At 41.7% G+C, this 27693-nt stretch overlaps 1 protein-coding gene across 18 annotated transcripts in view; it reads left to right on the top strand.

Moving 5' to 3' along the window:
- UPF2 (UPF2 regulator of nonsense mediated mRNA decay) overlaps positions 1-27693 on the top strand; it is a 124099-nt gene that overhangs the window by 18295 nt on the left and 78111 nt on the right. For 10 of the 18 annotated variants that reach the window (XM_065598833.1, XM_065598584.1, XM_065598360.1 and 7 more), the window contains 6 exons: positions 103-263; positions 3469-3666; positions 6327-6476; positions 13382-13453; positions 17419-17522; positions 18589-18674. In XM_065598833.1, coding sequence (XP_065454905.1) covers positions 103-263; positions 3469-3666; positions 6327-6476; positions 13382-13453; positions 17419-17522; positions 18589-18674 — 771 coding nt within the window. The remainder of the gene's footprint in view (positions 1-102; positions 264-3468; positions 3667-6326; positions 6477-13381; positions 13454-17418; positions 17523-18588; positions 18675-27693) is intronic. The other 8 variants (XM_065598897.1, XM_065598867.1, XM_065598734.1 and 5 more) reach the window with 1 other exon arrangement.

Raw genomic sequence — 27693 nt, 5'->3', positions numbered from 1 at the left:
TTCAGTGGAAAACTTTGTCAATGGTTCAGTATAGATCAAATATATCTTTAATAAGCGGACAGTGTCTGATTGTATTTTTTTTTAAATGTGCTCTTTTTATAGGCGTATTCTGCACTCTAAAGGAGAGTTGAGTGAAGACCGACACAAGCAGTATGAAGAATTTGCAATGTCCTATCAGAAGCTGTTGGCAAATACTCAGTCTCTGGCTGATCTGTTGGATGAAAATATGCCGGATCTTCCCCAAGACAAACCAACACCAGAGGGTAGGACATCTTTTAGGGTTGATAGGTTATACGATACTGAAGACTTTCCTTTATGGGAAAAAAAACAAAACCCTCCCATTGATCTCTGTTTTCAGTGCAAGTTTCCTTTTAAATGTTAATAGCTTAGCCTCTCGCATTTTAAATATATGGAATAGGGCAAAGCATTCCAGGGTACGCCAATAAAGCTTCATTTTAAATTTATTAACCTCCAGTGAATTATTGAGCCTAAATAGGCCATCATAAGACCAAAATAAATGGTGGAAACTGGTGGGCGCCCTATGCGCCCAAGGACATGGGAGGTTAAAGAAAAAGATTGGACTATTATAAGTGTTAATTAATTTTGGCAATCTCTTGTACCTCTGTTAGGATGACTTTATTAAGGTGGTAAGGTAATGGGTGCCATGTAAAGAAAATCATATTTGTACCTTTAATCCTCCCCATCACTTTAAGTAAGTATATTTCATTTATTTTTATAAGAATTACTTGGTCAGATAACTAGTCATTCACAGGCTTTATTGTACATTAGAGAGACCATTTGAATCTGAAGATTATATGAGCTGCGTTTAAAATGAAATTTTGAATGGATTACTAGAGAAATATGCAAACAAATACTATGAAATTTCAGTTAAATTGTCTTATTTCCTTACTAGTTGTGTTTCCTTGTTTCTCAAATCGCACAGAAGGCACTTTGTTTTAATTACTTCTTAATGTAGTTTGAATCTGCTTTAGAAGAGTTATCTGTTAATTGCATCTCAGAGCTTAGCAATTCAATATCGTTTTAAAATATACTAATTGCCCTTTAAAGTATTTCAAAATACAGCTAGGAAAATGTTGCACGACCTGTTAGATAAGCCACTAGATGGCTACCTGTGACCTTTGAATATGACAGAAAAATTTAATGTGCCACACTAGTCTTGATGGCTGTCAAATTTTAGTATTTACATATTCAGATTCTTGAAATCATGGACCTCAGGTTTGTCCAAAAATGCTCAAGCTTAAAAAAAAAAATTGATAAATCTGTTTTGAAGAAGAAATGTGATTATCCCAACAGTTTCCTTACCATGATTGCCAGACCCAAATTAAGCAGCGTGTAGTTGCACAGGGCCCCCAGTCTCAGGGGCCCCGACCACCTGGCTGGTTTTTAACCCTCTTGACCAGTTTTTCTTCCCTTTTGCTGGTTGCAATGTGCTGGGGCTTTTTTCCACTTCTAAGTTACAAGTTGGGGGGGGAAACCTCAGCACAATGCAACTGGCAACCCTTGCTGCATGCATGCGCTGCGGCATCACAGCTACTTCCACTACAGTATTCAGGTCATGTGCCTACTGGTGCCACACCTAGGTCCCACTCCACATGCCAGGCCCTCAATGAGCCCATGTGGCAGCTCCTGCTCCTTTCACTGCCAGAAAGCAGGGCAAACCTGAGGTTCAACAGCAGGGAGGAGTAAGAAGGGGGGACCGGAGTGGGTGAGACAGGGATTCCTGGGAGCTTGGGAGGGAGTGGTAGGGGGCTTCCCTGGGCTAAGGCTCCCGAGAGGAGGTAGGTGTAGGGGCTTATGGGCTAGCAGGTTTGTGGAGGGGTGGGGGTGCCTGAGAGAGGAACAGGAAGATCAGGCTTCTGTGGGTGGGTGGGTAGGGGTGCACTGAATGGGGTAGAGGAGGGTCAGGATGCTGTAGGGAGGGGCAATGTCTAGTTTTTCTGCTTCTTGGAGGTGGCAACCCTATGGGCAACCCTCTCAATCAGATTGGCCCAACTGCTCCCGCCCACCATGAGTCAAAGTTCAGTGAGTGGCTTTGTACCCTGGCGCAGTGTTGTTGCGTTACTCATGTTTAGTGTCCTATGCAATTGGGCCCCTTGGAGCTCTCTTGGATTATCACTGCAATCGGGCACATAAGTGTAGGGGGCTTTTGAGAGAGGTCTGGTTTCTCAGATCCCTTTTTGGAGTTCAGCTCACCTCTGGCTCCTTCTGCTTCCTTGCCGGTGTTGGTATTATGAGCCATCAGAGCCAGTGTGTCCTCTTCAGGTCCTGGTAGCTCGCCATTGACACCCAAGACCATCTTTCTTCTCAGGGGAAAAGAACTACCTTTCCTGCTCATTCAGCTACTGAAGCCCAGTCCCACAATCAGTGTCTGAGTCAGTCCCTTATCGGTTTTGATTCGAATCAAACGTGTGCCCAGAGCCAACTGAGACTCGGTACCCCTTTCCCTTAGGAGCTGGTAAAATTCTTCTCTTAGCCTGTCTGTTTTCCAAAAGGCAGCAAAGCAACTCTCATGCAGGAGGCTCGGGTATCCAATGCACTAATGTACTTGCTGTTTTCTGATCTGTATGGTCTCTGGCAAGTTCTGCTTTTGTCAAAAATGTCTTTCCCCTATAACTGGGGAGTCAGCTAGGCATGGTCAAGCTACTTTCTAAGCCACGTTTCATAAATACTTCCAAGCGCTTAATCTACTTAGGAAATGTTTACCCAAGCCAAGAAAGAGTGAGTGAGTATTCAATTAAAAAAAAAAAAAAAAAGCAATATATATTTAAATGAAATATTCCTAGATGTATTATTATTAACATGTCATATTAGGTCTTTAAGTCTTTTCCAAACTACTAGTAATAAAATGAGATGTTCTCATATTTATAAACTATATATCATGTGCTCTGTCTAGTTTAAGGAATGTGAGGCGGGTCCAATTTCCATAGTGCACATGGCCCCAGCATTTTTTAATCCATCCTTGCTAATTACCCCTGGACTGCAATATTCCAGATTTTGCAAGCATTTACTTATTTCCTGAAAATAAAACATTTGTGGCAGTTGGTGCATGAACAGCCCCAAAATGATGTATCTAAACACTTTCTGATGCTAATATGGATGAATTCTACTATAACTCCATTTAGCAATCTCGTTTAATATAATTGTGATAACTTTTTGATTGCACAATGTAGTTTTGTAATTTTATTGTTTTGATTTCTTCTTGAATGAGACTAGTCTGGTTGTACTTTAAGATGCTGGGGATATGTGTTTAATAACTTTCGATTTTAGAAGCCAAGGTAGTGGCAGTAACAGAGAAACATTTTTTTAATGTTTAACCCAAAAGTCTGTCTTTTTAAAATGAGATGATCTGAAACTTGTATGTAGCTTTAACCCTTCGCTTAAAAGAAAATCTTTCTTTTAGTATGATTATATTGATGAATTAGTCACTTGTGCATTCTGTGATTCCAGAACATGGGCCTGGCATTGACATTTTTACCCCTGGCAAACCTGGAGAATATGACCTGGAAGGGGGCATCTGGGAAGATGAAGATGCTCGAAATTTCTATGAGAACCTTATTGATCTAAAAGCTTTTGTGCCAGCCATTTTGTTTAAAGATAATGAAAAATGTTCTCAGAACAAGGACTCCAGCAAGGATGAATCTAGAGGTAAAACAATTTGGAAGAAAATGTTCTAGATCTTTTTAAAAAATTTTATTGTGTCAACAGCCATGCAAGTTTGGCAGAAGTAACAAGTCTTTAGTTGAAATACACCTCTACCCCGATATAACGCGACCCGATATAACATGGGTTTGCATATAGCGCGGTAACCCTGGGGCTCCAGCAGTGGGGCTCGTGGCGCTTTAAAGGGCCCAGGGCTCCGGCTGCTGCAGGGAGCCCAGGGCCCTTTAAATCACAGCTGGAACCCTGCTGCTGCTACCCCGAGGGTTCCAGCAGCAGGGCTTGGGCGGCGATTTAAAGGGCCCAGGGCTCCAGCTGCTGTGGGGAGTCCTGGGCCCTATAAATCACCGTTGGAGCCCTGCCGCCGCTACCCCGGGGCTGCGGCAGTGGGGCTCTGCTGATGATTTAAAGGGCCCGGGGCTCTGGCCGCTGTGGAGAGCCCAGGCCCTTTAAATCACTGCTGGAGCCCTGCTGCTGCTACCCCGGGGCTGCGGCAGCGGGGCTCTGCTGACGATTTAAAAGGCCCGGGGCTCTGGCCGCTGTGGAGAGCCCAGGCCCTTTAAATCACCGCTGGAGCCCTGCTGCCGCTACCCCGATATAATGGGGTTTCACCTGTAACGTGGTAGGGATTTTGGGCTCCCGAGGACCGTGTTATATCGTGGTAGAGGTGTAATCATTATTTGTATAGCAGTCAGAACACTCCACCAGGATGGATGATCTTGAGCACAGAAATGATGCTAGATCGATAATCTGAACACAGTTATCTTATGAAAATAATAATAAATAAAAATGAGCACTGATAGCATTTTTCACCCAAATATATCAGTGTGTTTTTGGTGGGTAAGTATTAATATTTGTATCTTTATATATGAAAGAAACAAGGCTCTGCCTTCACTGCAAAGAAGCGTATGGGGTTTTTTTACATTGAGATTATTAACTTGTTAGCTATCTTGATGCAAATTTCTAGTGCAGACAAGGCAGGACTAGTTTTTACCTTGATGTAGCTAATCAAGGTCAACCCTATCCCACTCGCACTCCTAACACACCTGGGATTGACTAGGATTAGCTGCATTGAGGTAAAAACTACCTGTGCCTTAACTATCTCGGTGCAAAAACCTAGTAGAGACATCTTGATGTAAAAACATACCTTCCTTCTTCTCCCTTCCCCCCCCCCCTCGTAAAAGGGAAAACTTAAGTCACAAAGGTTAATGCCTGTCAGGAATAGATCTCAAATCATTTGACTCTGAGGGCTTGTCTACACAGCAAGTTACTGTTTGGCAAGCCATGGTGTGAATCTATAGTGTACCAGCTGGTGTACTGTAGATTCACATTCTGGCTTGACGAGCAGTAACTTGCTGTGTAGACAAACCCTCAGTCCTGTGTACTAACCACTAAACATATTGCGTGCCCCAGTGAATACTATTTCCATATAAAGCACATGCCACTTGAAAGTTTTATCAAATATTTTTTTAGTTCATGAAAATTAATAGATAAGTTATATCAAACTTTTTAAAAAGAGGGCTATATGTTTATAAAATGCAAACTAATTTAATTTAGAGATTATAGATACAGTATGCAGAAGAATAGTAAAACCAGGAAGAATACTTCTGGTTATGTTTAGGTTGTAGTCTTAGGCATACTAGGGGGTAAGAACTCTAGCTATGATGAATTAAGATGGTCATCTAAGAAAACAAAAATATATTTTAGTGTCAGATTCTTATCATAAGTTCACAGATTTTAAAACAAGAACAGGGTATTAGATCATCTAGTTCAACCTCCTTTATAACACAAGCCAAAAAATGCCTGCTGTACAGTGTTTTCTGATGGGAGCAAAAAGGAGATACTTAAAAGTTCATTGTAAATTTTTTGAAACTTGCAGTGTTTTGGGGGCTGAGACTTGGCCTTGCATATCTCACATTTCAGGCAGATTTGGTGGGGATATTGTAACTGTAAAATCTCCATGGAAGATACCACTGTTTTCCCTAGGTAGTCTCGCCTCTTAAGTTTTTGCACTCTTATCTTGGACTGTGTAGAACAGCTTCACAATCCTATTGTTCTGAAGTTGTACCACTTCTGGCATGACGTGATGTCATGGGTGCCACACATTAAAATAGAATAAAACTTCACTTTATGCACGATTGGCCAGCCTTTCAAAGTTTATCAGCAAACTCACGTATTCAAGTTCTTGGGTCCTCCCAGTTGTTTGGATTTTTCTCCCTGATTTGGACATGCAAATCCTTGGACATTCAAATTTAAAACTTTGAACTTCCACTGGGGATTTCAACAGATGCCACTTTTGCAATTTTGGGTTTATTATTTAATCAGGATATTAAACATAGGCATTCTACACATAACATATAGTGTCCTAACAAATAACATATCCCAGCCCAATGAAGACACAGCAAGTACAATTGGGAACAAACCAAAACACTCAAAAGGGGTGAGCACCTTTTAACAGAAGCACATCACACAAGGAAGTGAATTAGGAAGACTGTTCCAGGCATGCATGGTGACATGAAAAATGGCACAAAGTCCAGAGTTGACAAATAAGACTAATGTATTGGTCAGAGAAGTGTTAAAAATATTTTTAAGCCATGTCTACGTGTGTTAACATTGCATGTAAAATATTTCTGCTTTCTTTTAAACAGATTCAAAAGATGCCAAGGATAATAAGGATGTTGCTGGTAGTGAGGATTTGGAGTTGGATATGGAGAATTTGGACATTAATGATGATAACTTGGAGTTAGACTGTGGAGATGAAGCAGAAGATCTCACAAAAAAGCTTCTTGATGAGCAAGGTAAAAGCAGAGCTGATAAACATTTTTAGGGCTACTGTATTGTTTTCTAACTGGGTCCTGGTATTTCTTCAATTCCTTGTATTAGCGTGGAGGGATGCCTTTAATTCTTTTGGTCAACATCTGTAGTAGCTAGAAGCAATTTTGAGCAAGGTCATTCCTTCCTCCATCCTATTATGCTCAGCAGGCACTTCTAACAAAACAGTCAATAAAGAGAGATAAGAAATAAAAGTGCTCTGCAAAAAGAAAAGAAAACTGGTCCAAAATTGCTAAAGGATAAAAATAGAAATAATAACTTCTCCTATTCAGTAAAGACACTAAGATGGTTTAGTAACCACTATTTTGAGGTTTGTGTGGTGAAGGTTAATAGATACCTTTGTTACTATTTTGGCATTTGATTGACTTGTGAGAAAGATTAAATGTAAAGGCTGTTCTACTCAGAAAAGTGACGGTAATAAATGGCATGTGAGACTTCATGTTTGTGTATCAATTATCTTATCAAATGTGTTCAGTTTACAAGTAAAAAGATGTTTTACTTTTAAGCCCAATGTGGACTCTAAAAGTCAAACAGGATTCTTTCTTTCTTGTGCATCATCATCAGTAATACAGATTTTGCTTTCAGTAACAACTATTGCCTTCTCTGATAGATACTTAGTAAACAGTCCTGCTAATGATGCACAAGAAGGAATAGAAACCAGCACATCCTCTCTCATGTAACAATGTTAGTATAGATAGCAGAGGTGAAAACTGGAAGAATCTAAGTTGGTTGTGGTGTACTCCCACCTGTGAGTTATGAGCTTCCTACCAGTGCTGCTGAACTTTGGGAACCTTCTGAAAAGCAGCGCCAAATGTCAGGAGCCAAGGGCCATATACTTCTCAATTACTTCCTTTCTGCAGTTAGCTGCAGGAGAAGGGACTTTCTTTGTGTGCATTGTGTCTCTTGGTTTTCCCAGAGGTGGATGCGAATGATGCTCTTCATTTTGCCTGGGGATATTTCTTCCCCAGATTTCTGCTCTGTGTATAAGGTCTTCACATTTGAGCCTGCATCAATGGTCAGTAGAGACTCTGTGGCCTCAAACCAGAAGCCTTATGAATCCCACCCCAAGCTATGTTAAGTCATCCTTCTGCCCCCATGAAGGAATAGACTGCATTTGACTTCAAAGCCAAACAAAGCGGGGATGACTTTGGCAGTGAAGAAATTTGTGTCGGTTCCTAAGTCTTAAGTGGGCTCTGAAGCCTCATCAGTTCAAAGATGTGAGCCTTTAGGAGCAAGAACGTAACCAATTCTGAGGGTAATTTCTGCTTCTAAAGTATTGCCACAGGATCTCTTTTATCAGGGCCAGGAGCTTCCCATGTACCAAAGAGATCTAGTAGGCAGGCTGGCGGATGGGTGGTTTTACCAGCCAAGGAATGGAAATAAAGTTCCAAACCTCAGTCCTGACAACTTGTGATGGTTCAGATGTGTTGACTCATATGATGTCATCAGCTCTTTTGGAATCAGTACTTCTGGCTTGAATCTTTGGGCCTTTTGTCTGTGGCTTAAGTCAGTGTTGCAGACCACCTTTTCAAGGGGGAGGGTCTTTTCAGCTATAAGATGGATGACCTGATGAAGAAGGGGAAGGACACTGAGTTCACTGCTAGGTCATAGTGCATCCTCAATGGGTGCTGTTTTTCAGAAGGTTTTTGAAGCTCAGTGGTGCTGAGGGTGCCTCCACAATGCAAAAATATGCAGAGGCAACACTACCAAAAAAGTAGAGTTATGGTAAGTAACGAGCTTTATAACTCCAGTCATCAGATATGATTCTAATACACAGAGGGAGCAGATCCATTGACTAAGAATGTGCCATCTTTACATAGTCACTTTTCTAGTAGACCTACTTCAACTATATTTTTTTAAAGTACTGCTAAAATACAGTAACTCCTCACTTAGTCGTCCCGATTAACATTGTTTCATTGTTACGTTGCTGATCAATTAGAGAACGTGCTCGTTTAAAGTTGCACAATGCTCCCTTATAACGTTGTTTGGCAGCCGCCTGCTTTGTCCACTGCTTGCAGGAAGAGCAGCCCGTTGCAGCTAGCTGGTAGGGACTTGTAACCAGGGTGGAACTCCGCGCTCCCCTAAGTTCCCTGTGCGGCAGCCACCCAGCAGACTATCAATTGCCGGCAGTTCAGCTGTCCCTCCCCCCACTGCCATGTGCTGCTCCTGCCCTCTGCCTTGGAGCTGCTCCCCGGAGCCTCCTGCTTGCTGTGCCGGGGGTGGGGGAGGAGGGGGGCTAATGTCAGGGTGTCCCCCTGCTCCCTGCCAACCCCTTCTCCATAGAACATGGGGGGCTCAGGACGGAGGGAGCTTGCTGGCTGCAGATGATGTCTCAACTTCCTGATCTGTTTAAAAAGGCAATGTACATAGAGTGGTGTCAGTGTACTTAAAGGGGCAATGCGCATCTTTCTCTCTCTCTCTCTCGCACGCACGGTGTGTGTCTGTCTGCCATGCTGTCTCCCCTCCCTCCATTCATGCTGTCATGTAGAGTGTGAGGCTACATTAACAACAATGTGTTATCCCTTGGGGGCTCAGCCGAATGCTAGTTCATCATTTTGCAGTAAGACATTATCTGGGAAATATCCCACCCTCTTCCACCCTCTAACTTCACCACCTCAACCAAGCTTCACAATCATCATTGCTGTGTACGGTATTCAATTATTTGTTTAAAACTTATACTGTGTGTGTGTGTGTGTGTGTGTGTGTGTATATGTGTGTATATATATATATATATATATATATATATATATATATATATATATAGTTTTTTGTCTGGTGAAAAAAATTTCCCTGGAACCTAACCCCGCGTGCCACCCCCATTTACATTCATTCTTGCGGGGGAATCGAATTCGCTTAACTTTGTTTTGCTTAAAGTCGCATTTTTCAGGAACATAACTACATCGTTAAGTGAGCAGTTACTGTAGGATAATTGCTATAAATTGCATGTCTCTGTGAGCATCAAGATGTTCTCCATGCCCCAGAGAGCTTTCTAAATAGGACACTGCAAACAAATGCAACACATTAAGGAAGGGAGCAAGTATTAATGAGAAGGAAGAAAGGATCCTCCCTCCATCCAGTCTCTCATTTTGGCTACTGATATTTCTTCTCAACTTCTCCTTTCTATGCTACTGTCATCAACACGAATGACCTTCTTGTCACTCAGTGCCACAATTTGGGGGTAATTTTTTGATTGCCCAGCTCCTCTTGCTGCAGACATCCAGGCTTAATACAAATCCTTCTGTTCCTTCCTCCAAGGTATCCAAGATCCATCCTTTTCTTTCCATCCCTGAAACTAAATCTCACCTTCATGTCCTCATTATATCCTGCTTTGCCTGCTGTAGCATCCTGCCCAACACCCATGTTTCTTTTAATCTATATAAAATGTTGCAGCTTAAGTCATCTTCCTTGCCTGTCATTTTGATCATCTCACTCCTCCTTTTGAATTCCCTTTCATGACTCCACATCCCCTACGTTACCAGAGACAAGCTTATGGCCATCAATTCAAAACCCTGCATAAATCATCCCTTCCTTACTTATCCTCCTTGTTCTTGCTTTGTCTTGTCAACCATCCAGCTGTCAGCTTCTTGCATAAATATATCCATGTCTTCTTCCATGCGGTGGTCAATTTTCCTTTATCTGCACTTCCTGTACACTCTTGGTATTTAAGTCCCCCTTGAAGACCCACTTTTGCCATTCTGCTCAAGCATCTGTTTGATATGTATAGTTAAAACTGTTTACCTCTTCCTCCAACCTATGTCTACTTGTCTGTCTGTCCATCCCTTAGATTGTGATATCTTTGGGGCAAGGACCATTCCTCCATGTCTGTCTTGAAAGCACATTGTGGGCACAACATTAAACACATAATGTTTATTTCTGAGAGACGTATCTTTTTTAGGTGAGAGGAGCGTAGGGGGTTTTGCAGAAAATGAGATCAGAAATGCAGGCAGGTGATGTCTTGACATACTCTTAGCTCACTGACACCCCAAAAAATTGGGAAGCAATGCCAGGTTACCAGACTAACATTCACAATTGAACAATGACAGTGCACAGATCCTAGCCAGTATGGTAGGGAGAGTATGTCTCAAACACATGTCACAAAATACGAATGGACCAATAATTACGTTAGCTCAGCATGGAAAGTTAAGATCCTGAGTCAGTGGTGGAGCATGGAGGGGGAAGGGACTCTTTCAAAACAGAATGAAAATTATAACGGCATAACAAAATACCAAATGTAAAAATTCGTTTGCTTGAAGCATATGGAGGAATCTATTGAACGAATTGTGAGTGCACTGCAAACCCTACATATTGTACACAAATTTAGGGAAGTGTATTACAAAAATCTAAACTGAGACACTTCTATAAATTTGGTGTTTAATTTCCATTTGATAAGTTGATTGTTTTTTGAGCTTGATTCCTCCATAACCAAAATCTAGTGACAGTTTTGCAAGATGGCCTTACCTGGGGAAGCTGAGTGTCTTTCTCTTAATCACCACATGCATCATTTGGTGACATTTTTTCTTACATTCTGGAAGATTGTAAGTTAACTGTAATTGAGACAATATATTATTACCATTATTAATCATGTTTATTATGGTAGTGCTTAAGGACCAACCAAGAATGGAGTCCCATTGTGCTAGGCACTGTAAGCACAGAGTAGTTGACAATCGCTGTCCTGAAGAGCTTACAAACTAAATAGATAAGACAGATACAGGGTGGGAAAAGGGTAAAACACACAAGTAGAGTGAACAAAGTGAAGGCAGGAAACGTTGTGTTAGTGCCACAAAATTTTGGGGTGGGTTTAGTTAGGAGGGGCTAAGTTTAAATGAAAAGAAAAGTGAAGGGAGAGGGAATGTTGAAGGGAAGGGGGAGGTGATGGGGACAGAGTAAAAGAGAACGGGAAGAGGGCCATGTGTGGAGTGAAGCTGAGATGAAGAGACTAAGGGAGTGGGAGGGAGAAGGTTGGAACAAACAGCCAGTCAACATGGAGTAAAGAATGTCACGTCAAAACTGTAGCAAGTTCTCTGAATGTCAGAAGCTGCTTCTGTAGCTGGTTCTACTGTCTGGAGTCTCTGACTGATTTCTCTCTGCAATTTTTCCCTAAGACCACACAACATGGGGAGGGAAGGCTCTAGTTTCTCTGAAGTGGTCTCCTCTGCACAGTTATGGGTCTGGAGCATGCTAGAGGGAGGGATGGCTCCATCTGGCTCCCATTTTACCTACTCCTCCCCACCCCATGTAGCAGTCCCTGCTTTGCTTGCTTCTGCAGCTGCTCCTACCAGCTGAAGTCTAGTTTAGTCTAGTCAGCTAGAGTTAGTCACAGACTTGTCATTACCGGAAAAAATTAATAAGGGCTGTCTTCTGTGCTTAGTGCGCATGTATAAGTCTCACACAACAAATGTGCTTTGAGATCTTCCAAATAAACCACATAATAACCGCAAAATTATGTAAGCAATCCAGTCCTCTGCCAGCTATTTGAAATTTGCTAGTGAATATTTTTCACTATTAAAGACACGGGTATGCTTACTGAAATGTTTAACATTTTACTCCTGTACACCCTAGTGTTAAAACTATTAAAAAGCTTGCCATAGTTTAAATTGTCTGGCATGGTGTGCATCCACATGTTTTATAACTTAGTTTAACAGAACTGTTTATGTTATTGGGGCAGTTGCAAATACAATGCTGATTAAGGACAGTTTAACACATCTGTTCTATAAACAGGTTTCTCATCACTTGTTAATCAAATAGAAGCACTAAATTAGCTTTGAGATTGCTTTAGTGAAACCATATTCATTATTGTCTTTCCATCACACTATGTGAAAGGAATCTTTGAAATAGCAGTCTGAGGGTAAAGGACAGGGGAAACATAGGTGATAAAATTGAGAGAAATCTCTTTTCTCACCGCTTAGTCTGCATTTCTAACATGCTCCTTACTGCATTATATAAGTGCTGATACATAACAATGATTCACAGAGAAAGGATACTACCCAAGTGTGACCAAAATCCTGTCTTTCCCATGTGGAAGTTTTGCTCCCCATTTTTTATATCATTTAACTAATTAAGGGAAAGTAATTGAATCAATCCTTTTAAAGCACAAGGAGAGATTTTTCTTGCATGTTTGCAAAGTGTTCCCAATGCAGGTGTAGAAAACTAGGTGGTTTTGCTTCTTTGTGATTGGTGCTATATAGTTCTGAAACTGCCTTTTCTGTTGTTGTGGTGACAGTAACTATTTATCCTAAATTGTGAGAGTCCCAAGTTCCTTTAGCTATGTACACAAGTGTCTTTGATAAGTAATACCGCCCTCCGCCCCACCCCCAATAAAAAAAAATGTTAAAATGACCACCAGTTGGCTGGCCTGATATTCCAGTTGCTGCCAATGTAGAAGAGTCATTTCAGTTTCTGAGCTTTCCAGTCCGTGAGGGAGTGGTAACAACACAGTGGAATCCACAGATTTTCACCTTACCCATAACCAGTTACTAGGAAATTACTTGAACTAGTTTTTACATGTCACCAGGCAGTGGATAGAATTGACGTCTTTTGAAGATGTCCTCTTGGATTCTAAATTAAATTCCAAAATAAATTAACTTTGTCAGTTTGACTTTACACAAAGAAGACTATTACTATGTAGCATGGTATGTGTGGAGTTTTACTGATGAATAAGAAGAAACAGTCCCCACCCCAAGAAGCTTAAAATTTCTGTTTAATGTAACTATAATAAGTAATAAAACTATGAGGACGGAAAGGGAGGATATGATACTCAGAAGGAAAGTTGAAACTGCTCATTGAAAAGTATTATTTATAAGGGATTTGGATCAACTTATTTTACTTCTGTCATGTTTATTTTGGGTACATTTTAATTTTGTTTTATTTTTAGTATGCTCAGGCAGGAAAGAGGGAGCAGATAGCACCGGAGCTGAAAATAGTGATGGAAAACAAGCTGAAAGAAGTGAGTTTTGAGGTGCTGCTTGAAAGAGAGGAGGGTGCTTGGCATGTGGAAGGAATGAAGCTGTGTGGAGGGAGACAAAGGGAGTATTAAGAAGAGAGGACTGGACATAGCGAAGGGCACAAAGGTGTTGGGAGTAGAAGGAAGTTAGTGTCGATACATAGCTAGGGTTTAAAATAGGCTTCTAATACCAAGTCTACAACAGAGAGAACTTTCAGAAAATGAGTTTGAATATTATGCCTGTTACTCAATATCCTATTTAGAGGACTGGGAAAGCTGTTCTAGAAATAAAAAGAAAAAAACAAAATGTCGAGAAATATTTGCTGTGAATTATCCTGAGGGGTTGGATGGCTCAGAAAGCTGGTAATTATGATCTGGAGTCTTTCTTCACTAAGAAGACTGTACTTTAGTAAAGCAGTTAAAAACTTGTGTAATGTTCAGCATGTGCTTAAGTGCATTGCTGAATCAGGACCCAAGACACCAACTTGAATCCAGTCCTGGTTAGTAGCATCTGAAAGCTCTCACCATGTAATGGCTGCTCAGTTTGAAATTAATTTGATGATTTTAATACAGTGGACAGGTGACCACCTCACAAAAAACACTTCCATAATTGTTACTAACTTGTTCCTTTGTCAGCTGTCTAAACAGAGAGGCCAAAGACCAAAAGGACCTAGAGGCTGAAACATTCTCTGCTCCCTGGTAGGGTGGAGCTTCTAGGGGAGATAGAAGCTACTAGCCCAGCTATGGAGCCAGGGGAAGCACCAGGAGCTTCTATAGAACTAGCTGGTGGAATGTAGTCATTGTTATATACTAATGGAAGAGGGGTTAGCAGGAGAGGAACCCAGGCTTCCTGAGACAGTAGGGAGGGAAGAGGCAAATGTAGCTTCTACAGCGATAATAGTAGGTATTATGAATAATTCATGACCAAAAGGCTCCAGTCATTTCCCTATCTCTATCAGCCTATTCCCCTGAAAATTATAAGACCCCATCAACTTGACTTGAAGTAAATTAAAAATATTTTCAGATACTACAGCAGTATTGGTATCCCCTGCCAATTTTTGTGGCTTTTCTTATTTAAAACATTTTTCTCTTTGTTGCTGTGAAAGACTCCTGGAATAAAAGGGGGAAACTGAGTGACTATACAGGAGAAACAATGAAATAATGTACTGTCAAGTGTCCAAAATAAAAGTATTTTTCTTTTCTCTCTTCCATTTACAGTAATTCTAATTGTTACTTGTAAAAATAATACATTTAAAAAAAATTAAAATTGTGGAGTAGATGGAGTATGAAATGATAGTGGGACCTCCCAGAAGGGTTGTCTGAGAGGTAATTGGAGAGAGGAGTGGAGCAAACAGGTGTGTTTTGTTTTTTAAGACCCATCACCATAGAGATGGGAGCTGAGATAATGAGAACAGATGTGATCCCCTACAGAGAGTATAGAGGCTGTTTGGAGAGAGAACCATGAGGAATGCTAACAGATAGGAGGTAGAGGGAAGGATGAGAAGCTACCAAAGAAAATGCTGGAGATTAGCCAGGAGAGCATAGCTAGAGAAGCCTAAATAGGAGAAAATGGAGAGGGGGACATTTTAAATCCATTTCCATAGACATTTCTCCAAAAATGAAATGCCTCTGGTTTGGGAGCTGTTACATGCAGTCTGCTGAAATAGATAGATTTCTCAGGGCCTCAATGTTTGAAGTTAAATTAAGTATTTAGAACTTTATGGGCCTCTTTTCTTTCTATCTCTTGTCCCGTCCCCCCCCCCCCGCCCCCCCCCGCCCATGATCTCGATCTCTCAATAGCTCCTCCAACCTGCCAGTTGCCTTCAAAAGGCAGGAAGTGCCAGTGGCCTACTATGTTCTCTGGCATCTTCAGTGGAGGATGGAAGTCTAAGTTCTCCTCTGTCTTCAGGAGGCATCTCTTGTGCTTGTGCAAGCCCAGTCTTCTTCCCTTTTTTTTTCCTTTCCTGGCAATGGAAAGAGGTTTGGGGTTGCACAAATTCTTTTCTATTCCCTGTTTCCTAAGTTTCCCTGTGTTCTCTATTCCTCTGCATCCCACTTTCACGCATGTGTCTCCCACTCAGCCCAAAGATGGTTAGGGGAAGGATTAGGCAGTCTTCTCCCCCCTCTATACTTAAGAACCACGCTGAGTGTACTTTCTGCCTGTTTCCTGGACTCTCTTCCCTGTTACAGTTGTGCTGCCCTGCTCAGCTCTCAAGCTCCAGTAGACAGGAGAAGCTTAGAAGAGACCGTGTCTCGGGCATCCTTCCCATATGTTCCCCTCCACAGAGACTCCGAGGTCAAAAGGCCAGCTTTTTAACTGCTCTACCAGCTGCCCAGGATTATAACTAGGACAGGGAGCACGAAGGATGGGTTTTAAATATCAGACAGTTGGCAAGTATGGAGGAGAGGTATTTCAAGAGCATATGGCTTCCATTTGCACATCCAGCACCTCTGCCTCTCAGGACTTTGACACCTTTGTTTGTAGTCTGTCTTGCCAGTCTGTGGAGCTCATGGGACTTTCTCACCGGATGCTGTTGGTTCCACCAGACCTTCTGCCCTGTGTGAATCATTTGAGCGATTGTCCACATGGATTCCACTTCTGGTGCACATGTACCTGAGAGCAGTTTCTTTTGGTCTATAGTGTCATTGGGGCTGCACCTGTGCTTTTGATGCGCTCACACTCCCCCCACCTGAAGGCATAAAGGGCAGAGTGGGACCAATCATCTCTCAGTTCCTTCTTTCCACACAGGACCTCGAGATGGAACCCCTGCAGTGTCCACTTTTCTGTGCACTGTGCAACTTTCATACCCATATGGGAGATTCAGGCCCACAGGGCTAGTCTACCTTGCATAGTGTCCCTCAAAGACTCTTAGGCTGTACCCTCCATTTTACTAGAAATTGTCTGATTTTCATTTAAATCTGGTGATTCACTTTCCATTTTTTTTCCCCCAGGTCCTAGTCAAACCAAAGGAAAGCCACCCTGCACACCCTTGATGTGTACTGTTTGTTCTCCCACTAACATCAAACAAGTCTATTCAGGAGCACTCACAGGCTATTTGTAATATTGCAGATAGGAGCTCTTCTAGGCTGTTAGTAGCATTGTAGATAGGGTTAAATGTCAAGTAGTAGTTATTCAAAGATTGTCTAGGCAGGTACAAAATTTTATTAAATCATACTATGAGATAGCTAGATTAGATCCATCCATATAGGCAAGACACCAGTCCATCTTCTGTGGCTTCTTTGAGAAGCATCCCAATTTCTGAAATTTGCAAGGCATCTATGTTGGGATTAGCAGAAGAAAGGACAGTTACTTGCCCTAAAGTAACTGTGGTTCTTTGAGATGTCTTGTTCACATGGATTCCATGACCTGCCCCTTTATTATGGAGTTCTATATCATCTGGATTCTGTATTGCCAAAGGAACTGAGGAATCAGGTGGGCCCACTCCACCTTTTATGCCCTTATGTTGGGAGCTGCCAGGGGATTCAGGGTGCAGGTGCGGCCCTAACGGATGCTGCTGGCCAAAAGTATCTGATCTCATGTGCATGCACACCAGAAGTGAAATCCATGTGGACAACACACCTTGAAGAACCACAGTTACTGTAAGGTAAGTAACTGTTCTTTCATTGCCCACCTCTCCTCATTCAGATCTTCTTGTGGCCCACATCATATGGTTGAAAGAACCTTTCATGTCTTGGTAAGAATATGTAGTTGCTGATGCACCCAGTGGGTGTAATTTAGCAGGTAGAAAATACTTATTTATTCATAGTCCATGAATAGGAAGATATCCAGCCAATAGCCCTTTAGATTAGTTAATAGTTAACTTCCTTGTCTCTTCCCCCTCCCCCACATGTGTCTATAGGTGAGTATTGTAAGCACTGAACAGATCCCTGTATCACATTTAGAGAATTAAATACAATGGTGGTTTATTGTGCACCATAAAATGTGGTGTTTGTTTGCCTTCTACTAGAACAAGAGGATGAAGAAGCCAGTACTGGGTCTCACTTAAAACTGATAGTAGATGCTTTCCTTCAGCAACTCCCAAACTGTGTCAACAGAGACCTCATAGACAAGGTAAAGTCACATTATTATATTATCGTCCCATAATCCCACAATAGTAAGTCTTGCATGTTAATTTGATCAAAAGTATACTTCAGGTGTTTACCAGTGTAATAGAAAGAGAAACTGTAAGCAGCGTTATAGGCTTGAGGGAGACTTTTTTAATGTTTTTACACAAGAATTTTCAGACTCTTCTGCTTTTTTTTTCCAGGCAGCTGACTTGGCTATTTCTTTTGTATTTTATGTAGCCATATCAGATCATAAGGTCCTGTGTATGCCAAATCAACTACCTATGTTGCTTGGTTTCAAAGACCTTCACGCTTTGGAGTCTAGCATGTGTAGAGTCTCTTCCTGATCTTGAGAGAGTACTTCCTCCTCTCTCCCTCACACAGGCAGCAGTTGGGTAATGGCTTGCCTACCCAGAGAGTTAGAATCTAGAATCAGACCTTACTCTGGGTAAGGGGATGGTGATACTTAAGGCCTGTCTACACAAATGTTAATTCAAATTAAGGTAGAATGTGAGTTTCAAGTGCAACAGCTAGTCCTGATTAATTTCATGTGTGGATGATCTTATTCAGGAATAAGAGTGCTTTATCCCAAAATGGCTTAATCCATGTAGGAAGTGGGTTAAATTAATTCAGAATAAGGCATTCTTATTCTGGAATCATATCATCCACATCTGGAGTTAATCAGTAATAGCTATTATACCTGCACAATTGCCATATGTGGCTGTTGGTCCTACAGAAAAGGCAAACTCCCCAGCCTCTGTCCAGCTAGTGAACCTTGCAACTGTTTCCCTGACAGTTGACTGATTCTTTCTCTCCCTCCCCATTAGCCCAAAGTTTCCATTTTCCATCTAGTAGTCCAAAGGTAAAATCTATACTCTAGTATAGATTAAAACATTCATGTCTTCTGAATGTGTAGATTCTAGTTAGAAAATGAAGATTATATTATTATTTTTTAAGCAATTGCAAGTAGCAAAAGCTTGATTTAAGTAACAGACACTATTAATACGTAGGTTTTACTGCTTTCTGTGTAGAAATTCCGGTTTAAAGGTGAAACATTGACTTTTCTCTTATAGGCAGCAATGGATTTTTGCATGAGTATGAACACAAAAGCCAATAGAAGAAAGTTAGTACGAGCTCTCTTCATAGTTCCTAGACAAAGGTAGGAAAAGGGAGAAAAAATGTAGAGTAACACTTTATTTAACTTTGCTTTAGTGATTTAAACAGACAACAATGTACAGTGCAACTACGAAGGCACGTGTCTACTACGTTTACCATTGATGCACACTTCTCTGGTGGTATTTGCTTATTGATTAAGGATAAACTTAAAATCAGCAAGCAAACTAAGATTGTTGGTACTGGAAAAGTTTTCAGTATGGATACTATTGCAACTTACCTTTTCTGGTGATAATTACGGTTATAATAAATATTTTGGTGGTTCATGTTTTGTTCAAATAGTGACATCAAAAATAAAGCTTTTCCAGGAAAAAGAAGTTCACGTGTCACTCAGAACTTCAATACTCGTAGCTGAAAGTCCATCCTGTTGCACAGGTATGGCATTTGGGCCAAGTAATCCATTATCTATGCAATCTCCCTCATTCAGCCAATGAAATTGTTGCATTTCATTCAGCTGTAGAGTATGGGTAGTGATTGGTTGAGTTACCTTTCATAGTGATATCAGAGGTAACTCAGCCTCTGTGGTCTAGGACTCTTGGCATATATAAGGCATAGCTGCCTTACTGTATACCACACGTATATCATTTATAGAGTCAAAATGGCAAGAACTTAAAAACTGGACAGTAGTAGACTGCAAATCCCAGTGATGATTGAACCTGGTGATATTCTAACAAAAAAGAGTTCTCAGCCGTGCTTCCAGCTGTTTCCATTGCTTCACATTAATTCAAAAGACATTCATTCTAGGCTTCAGAGTGATATAGAATGATAATCCTCGAATCTTATTATATGGATTGTCCTGGGAAGCATTGCAGTAAGATACAGTGGTGATGTATAGTAGTTAGTTTCTATGTGAGATCTTGCTATATGTTATGAATAATCTCAAGATAATAGCTTTATCTCATTGAGCTGTCATGGGAGTTTTGTTGTACTGAAACCCTTTGTGCCTTCTTTCTGCCTCTCCTTATGGTCAGCCAGCTTTTCCCATCCCTTTACTGACCACATCTGTTATCTGAGTGGCACTTTGATGGGAATTCTATAAATTAAAAGCTCCAACGTTTTCTCCTTGACCGCCTATTTTAAGAGGTCAGAGATTTTAACTGCAAACAGCCTAAGACTCAAATGGCATGTTTAAAAAAAATCATCTTTTAAGAAAATAAATAGATAGAGGGAAAATTATATTAAACCAAACTAGTTGATCTGTGTAATGTATCTAGCCTTACTCTCTGCCAAAGCTCATCTAGATAGGTGCACCTTATTTGCTTGACATGAAGAAAAAAATCGTACCTTTCTAGAGTGTGCATTGCCAACATCTCATCTCATCTCATCTTTTGGCAGGCAGCTGTTAATGTTGCAGCCTTTGATTTTCAGATTTCATGTGTCATCTCTCTGTACCTTCCTGGAGTCCCTCCCTTGTAATTTTCATGTTCCTTTGACCTTGACCCATAAAGGTAGTACTTTGTGGAAGAGAACAGTCTCTTAAAGAATGTCTTGTTTATAGTCCTAGTCCATTCAGGATTGTATTAATTGCTATGAATAAACAAGGTTTGGTTCTTGGGCCTCCTGTACCATTTTTTCCATTTAAACAGCTGTATACAGTAAAAGCTGTGTTATCCAGCACTTTAACAGCTGGAGAGCTCTATAAACTGGCATTTCGGATCTTCATTGAAAATCCGGCTTTTAGTCCAGTTGGCACGGGGCTGGCAGGCTCCCTACCTGGCTCTGGAAGTGGCGGCATGTCCCTGCTGCTCCTAGGCAGATGAACGGCCACAAGGGGTTCAGGGTGCAGGAGGGGGTGTGGGAGGGGGGTTAGGGCGTGGCCTTTGAGAGGGAGTTTGGGTGCGGGAGGGGGCTTGGAGCAGGCGGTTCGGGTATGGGGGAGGGTGTGCCAGATCCAGGCGGTGCTCACCTCGGGTGGCTCTGCGCGCTGCTTCCACTCCGCCCCGAGACCTGGCTCCGCAGCGCCTATTGGCCGGGAACCGCGGCCAGTGGGAGCTGTGGGGGCGGCACCTGTGGGTGGAGGCAGCGTGCAGAGCTGCCTAGCCACGCCTCCACCTAGGAGCAGCAGGGACATGTCATCGCTTGCAAGGAGCCCTCTGAGGTGACCACTGCCCGGATCCGGCACCCCCTCCTACACCCCAACCCCCTGCTCTGAGCCCCCTCCCGCACCCAAACTCCTTCCCAGAGTCTGTGCCCCGTACCCCCTCCCGTGCACCAGCCCTGAGCCCCTCCCACACCCAAACTCCCTCCCTCTTAGTTAACTGGAATTTTTGACTTACCAGCGTCCCCATTCCCCCAACGTGCTGGAAAATAAAGCTTTTACTGTACATGGTGAAATAGCTATCTTCCAGCCCATCTTTGCATCCTATTAGTGTGTACTATTCGAAAGACCTTCTATTCTTGTGTTCTTGTGTAATGACCATGGTTTTGCATACTGATTATCTTGGTGTTAACCCGAATGTCTGCTTTGCATCTGAGATTAAAAGGTTGTGCTCATATAATTCTTTAGTGGTGGAGCTGGTGTGAGTGGGATGTGTCCTCACCACCAATGAGCTGACCCTTTGTCCTTGCAAGTTATTGGGGTAACTTAAATAGATTATCAGAAAGGCAACAAATTGATTGAACATATTTGCATGTGGACGCAAGGTGCATTTCAGTTGATTGACAGACATGTAACCTGCTGTTCTCTCTAATGTAGACCAAGCCTAAAAAGCCTGTCCTTTTTTATAACACTACATTATACTGTGCTTAAATCAGTTTTCCTCTTTACCTTTACTGTAATACTTGCCAAATTATACTGAATCTATAAGATGTAATATTTAATAAATTATCATTATGCATAACAAAATAAGTCCTTTTTACATGGATTTTAGGTCATTATTATCCAGTACTCTTTAGAGACTCATTGAAAAAGGAACAAAATAAACAGCTTTTAACAGCCACAGCTAATGATTAATTTGAGCAGTCTAATCTCTACAGCATGTTGGAAGGATGCAAGCATGGGAAATGGAACAAGTGTTACTGTACGTTTCCAGAACCTCACTTGAAAAATGGAAATGGTATAATACTTTTATCACTGCAGAAAAACTTGTGCTGATTACAATGGGGCTGAAGTCCAAATGCCTTACTGGTTTTATTAGTTTAATGTGAATCCAAGTTTTGAACAAATGCTCTTCTTTAATGATCCCTGAGCAGGTTTCAAGATTATCAAAGGCTGATTCATATACAGTTCTCTTTCTGAGCATCTTTCATTTATTCTGTAGAGTGCATTCTTTGTTCTAACATAGAACAAACACAATTACTGAAATAATTTCTAGAAGAATTTTAAATGTGAATCTATCTGACAGATCAGCGTTAATCTTCCAATTACTAATATTCAATAACAAGTGCAATCAGTGTTGAGTGAGAACTAATAGTTAGTTTGTTGGCTAAGATCTTGTACAGCTCCCCCTTTGCCCATTATGACTCCCTTAGTATCCACTCTCCCACATGAATCATAGAATAGTAGGATTGGAAGAGACCTCAGGAGGTCCTCTAGTCCCAACCCCCTGCTCAAAGCAGGACCAACACCAACTAAATCATCCCAGCCAGAGCTTTGTCAAGCCGGGCCTTAAAAGTCTCAAAGGATGGAGATTCCACCACCTCCCTAGGTAACCCATTCCGGTGCTTCTTTACCCTTCTAGTGAAATAGCGTTTCCTAATATCCAACTGAGACCTCCCCCACTGCAACTTGAGACCATTACTTCTTGTTCTGTCATCTGCCACCACAGAACAGCCTAGCTCCATCCTCTTTGGAACCCCCCTTCAGGTAGTTGAAGGCTGCTATCAAATCCCCCCCCTCCTGCTTCTCTTCTGCAGACTAAATAAGCCCAGTTCCCTCAGCCTCTCCTCATAAGTCATGTGCCCCAGCCCCCTAATCATTTTTGTTGCCCTCTGCTGGACTCTCTCCAGTTTGTCCACATCCCTTCTGTAATGGGAGGCCCAAAACTGGGGACAGTACTCCAGATGAGGCCTCACCAATGCTGACTAGAGGGGAATGATCACATCCTTCAATCTGCTGGCAATGCCCCTACTTATACAGCTCCAAATGCCGTTGGCCTTCTCGGCAACAAGGGCACACTGTTGACTCATATCCAGCTTCTCATCCACTGTAATCCCCACGTCCTTTTCTGTAGAACTGCTGCTTAGCCAGTCGGTCCCCAGCCTGTCAGTGCATGGGATTCTTCCTTCCTATGTGCAGGACTCTGCACTTGTCCTTATGAAATATGAAATTAATGGAGATAGGATAGGATATCTCCTAGAACTGGAAGGGACCTTGAAAGGTCATCGAGTCCAGACCCCTGCCTTCACTAACAGGACCAAGTACTGCTTTTGCCCCAGATCCCTAAGTGGCCCCCTTAAGGATTGAACTCACAACCCTAGGTTTAGCAGGCCAGTGCTCAAACCACTGAGCTATCCCTCCCCCCCCCCCTTGTTGAACCTCATCAAATTTCTTTTGGCCCACTCCTCCAATTTGTCTAGGTCACTCTGGACTCTATCCCTACCCTCCAGTTTATCTACCTCTCCTCCCAGTTTAGTGTCATCTGCAAACTTGCTGAGGGTGTAATTAATCCCATCATCCAGATCATTGATAAAGATGTTGAACAAAACTGGCCCCAGGACTGACCCCTGGGGCACTCCGCTTGATACCGGCTGCCAACTAGACATCAAGCCTTTGTTCACTACCCATTGAGCCCGACAATCTAGCCAGCTTTCTATCCACCTTATAGTCCATTCATCCAATCCATACTTTAGCTTGCTGGCAAGAATATTGTGGGAAACTGTATCAAAAGCTTTGCTAAAGTCAAGATATATCACATCCACCGCTTTCCCCATATCCACAGAGCCAGTTATCTCATCATAGAAAGCAATCAGGTTAGTCAGGCATGATTTGCCCTTGGTGAATACATGCTGACTGTTCCTACCCCTTCCTCTCTTCCAAGTGCTTCAAAATGCCCTTCCCATGTTTTCTCCTGGAAATGTCCCTCTCCTGCTCTGTGGGTCCTCAACTGGACAGTGATCCAGCTGTAGATTTCTGGCTTAGGCTGCATTCTGTTCACTGCCTCCTGTTCCCTTACCTTTTTCCAGTGATGCCTAACTCTGGTTATGCTACTCAGCTGGAGAACCACTGATGTATGTTGGTTGGTCTGTTTGCTCTGAACCTCAGGTGTCTAGTCACAGTAAGTCTAGTCACAGTAAGAGTATCTGCCATAGAGCTACAGATGGAACACTGGCTAGGGCTGCAGTAGGAAGAGCCGAGCTGGTAGATATGCTGTTTGCAGCCCTTTGGGTACCAGCTCCTCAAGTAACTCACTTTTTTCTTTTGTTTTTAAACCAGACTTTTAATATTTTTGTAAGAATTCTAAATGCTGTATTATGTACAGCATATAGTGCCAAGAATATATAATTATACAATAAAATATTAACGTGCTTTACAAAAGTAGATAGCACATTCCCTACCCTAAAAACTTACAAATTGTTCATTAACGGACTCTTTTCTGAGGGATACCATGTTACCCAAGTATCAGAGGGGTAGCCGTGTTAGTCTGAATCTGTAAAAAGCAACAGAGGGTCCTGTGGCACCTTTGAGACTAACAGAAGTATTGGGAGCATAAGCTTTCGTGGGTAAGAACCTCACTTCTTGCATCTGAAGAAGTGAGGTTCTTACCCACGAAAGCTTATGCTCCCAATACTTCTGTTAGGGTACATCTACACTACAGGGGGGAGTCGATTTAAGATGCGCAAATTCAGCTACGTGAATAGCGTAGCTGAATTCGACGTATCGCAGCCGACTTACCCCGCTGTGAGGACGGCGGCAAAATCGACTTCTGCGGCTTTCTGTCGGCGGCGCTTACTCCCACCTCCGCTGGTGGAGTAAGAGCGTCGATTCGGGGATCGATTGTCGCGTCCCAACGGGACGTGATAAATCGATCCCCGAGAGGTCGATTTCTACCCGCCGATTCAGGCGGGTAGTGTAGACCTAGCCTCAGTCTCAAAGGTGCCATGTTACCCAGTATGCTAGTTGCCTTTTTCTAATGCTGCTACAAACTATACTTACCATTTCCAGGAGTTTCCAACATCCCTCCATAATGTCAGTGGAGAAACAAAATGTCAGAAGGCATTATGTGTCTGTCCTTGATTTAAAAGGTCAGAAGAACAGCATCCTTCTAGAAAGTAGAATAAACAGTGTATTTCAAATATGTTTAGTCTTCATGGATAATTGTACTCATTTCAAGTCATATAGTCTGAATTATTTTACATTGATATCCAAAACAGTAAGGTTAGACAAAGGTTGTTTTTTTTATTTTAAAAGTGGTTTTTGTTTTGTTTTGTTTTGTTTTTCTGTTCAAATACGTATCAACTGTTAAACAACCACTTCCCCAATGAACTCTTTGCTAGTGCATGCAAAACACTGCATTTGTGCACTTACCGATTAATGTGAACAGTATCCCGCACCCATCAACTTTTTACATAAATTATTATTCAGTATTGCTCTTTGTAGACTTTCTGACTCTCTCGTTAGGATAGAGTGTTTTGGCACAAAAATAAAAAGGCAGTTTGTTTTTCAACTGAATGAAAATTGGTGTCAGAATAGCACTGCATTGCGCTGTGTGTTGCTTATGAATGGGGCACATTTAAATTCTTTAGCTTAAGTTTGAACCTCTGACCCCAACAGTACAAAATGTCTTAGTTAACCAAGATTTTGCTTGCTAGCATTCAAGTAGCTTTCATACTTGTAATTAAAAAGTACCCATTTAAAACTAAATATCAATAGATTAATCCAGGGTAATTTTATTTTTACAAAGCAGCTATACAGTAGTTAAAACACTATTACCCTTGATTTCAAGACAATTATGGATAATTTATTGTTGGCTAATTGGATTGTTACATCTGTCCAGTAAAACAGTTAATTTTGGTTTATTTGCATATTGCAATCCTATTCGTATTCTCCAACTTGCATGGCCTTCTAGGTTTTAAATTCTGGTAGACTTTGAATTCTAGAACAAGAGATAATGAAAGTTTCTGTTACGGGTTCTGAGTTCTCCCATTGTCTAATATTTCTTAATGTGTTAGGGTTAAAATGACATCCTGGATTGTGAAAACTATTGCCCATGTGATATTGAAATTTTGAGCATTAGTTATTTTCAAGACAAGAAATATTAGTTTTCTACTCTAAGGTGAAAGCTCTGCATGTTTTATTTAAATTTAAACTACTAAAAAAACCTTATATTTACTTTCTTTCAACTCCTTGGCTTGCCATTATCAGTAACAAGGTCAGTTTTGTTGAACTGAATGTTAGCATATCCCTCTTCCTGAGGACTTTACATTTCAGGATAAATCCGTCTGAGGGCTCTGCTTAGGTTAGTGAGCCTTTTTTGCTAAGGCAAGAAAACCCTTGTTGAGAAGCATGAAAAGTCAGTGGCATAATTTGTTGTGATCATTCCCACTGTCTTGATTGATGGCAGTAAGAGAGGAGTTGACATCACCAGTCAATATTTTTGTGACTGTTGATCAGTGTATGGGTAAGAGCACTGAACTATTTAGATCCTATGAATATATTTTAGTTAATTGAATTATGATTTGAAGTACGAGGCGGGCATTTTGTATCTTGTATTACCTAAATTTACACATCCTTAAGCTGCCCCTCTGGCAAAATCCTATTTTCCAAGTACACAACATCTTTGGTTTTTTACATTGCAATTTTGAAGACACCTGATTTGCAGCAGCCACATGTATTGCTTTAATTGAGCTGGGTCTTTACATTGTGAGATCAGTATTTTAACCCCTCCCTCCCCCCCCAGGGGACTAAGATATCCCAGAAATATTTCTCAAAAAGTACAAATACAGGCCAGCTTAATGTTCTAATGGCAGTGTAACACAGGGATCCAAAATCAGGATATGATTCAGTCTGGAGTACCTGCAGCAAGAAGGTGGAGAGATGAAACAACACGGTGTGTCTGACTAGTGATTTTGTTTGACCTTGCTCAAAGCGCTGGGGATAGACTTCACAGAATGCTTCGTCCATGAGGCCAGAGCTTAGTGAGTGAAAGAGGAAATAGAGGACCCAGTTCAATATGCTTCCCCTTCCTCAAAACAGGGAAGATATTATGTGAGACGGGGAAAATGATCGAATGAAAACAATTTGAATTAGAGCATGGATTTACAAAATATAGGTACCAGTAGATGGAGCTATTGCACACTGTAAACTTGTATTTGTGTGTGTGTGAGAAATAGAATAGACAAGATCTCTTGCTGGTTGCCAGTTTCACAGTAATTGACCTCAGGCTTTTCTTTACTATATTTCACTTATTTGGAAATACACACTCTTAGTATTTTCCCCTATAAAGAAACCTTTTGTGTTCTCCGATGGAACAGCAGTAATGTGCTCTAAGGCAGGGATCCCTAAGGGGGCTGCGGGCAGGTTTCAGGGGGACTGCCAAGCATGGCCAACATTAGACTCTCTAGGGCCCAGTGCAGAAAGTCAAAACCCTGCAGCAAGGGACTGCGGCCCAGGACTCTGAGCCCCACCACCCAGGGCTGAAGTTGAAGCCTGAGCAATTTAGCTTTGCGGTGCCCCTGTGGTATGGGGCCTAGAGCAACTGACCTGCTTGCTACCCCTTAATGCTACCCCTGGCTCTTATATGTAGAAAGAACAGCTGTTGTGGCACAGCTGGGCCATGGCGTTTTTATTGCATGGGGGGGGTGAGGGGGGACTCGGAAAGAAAAAGGTTGGGACACCCTGCTCTAAGGCTTAATTTTCCTCAAGTATGTTGGGTTTAAGGAGATAAAATTAATTAATAGCTCTTAACATTCAAGTACTAAACAAAACTTCATGGTTTTTCCTTTTAAGAAAGAGGAATTGAGCAGCTAGGAAAAACAATAACCTCAAACAAAACAGAAACCAGCAAAAGCATTTCTTTTTTGGAGTATTTCAGACTTCGCATGGAGTTAATGGATAATGTTGATAA

This window comes from Chrysemys picta, chromosome 1 (assembly GCF_011386835.1).
Source record: "Chrysemys picta bellii isolate R12L10 chromosome 1, ASM1138683v2, whole genome shotgun sequence".
In the NCBI taxonomy this organism is placed as follows: Eukaryota; Metazoa; Chordata; order Testudines; family Emydidae; genus Chrysemys; species Chrysemys picta.
This window is presented reverse-complemented; position numbering and strand designations above follow the sequence as displayed.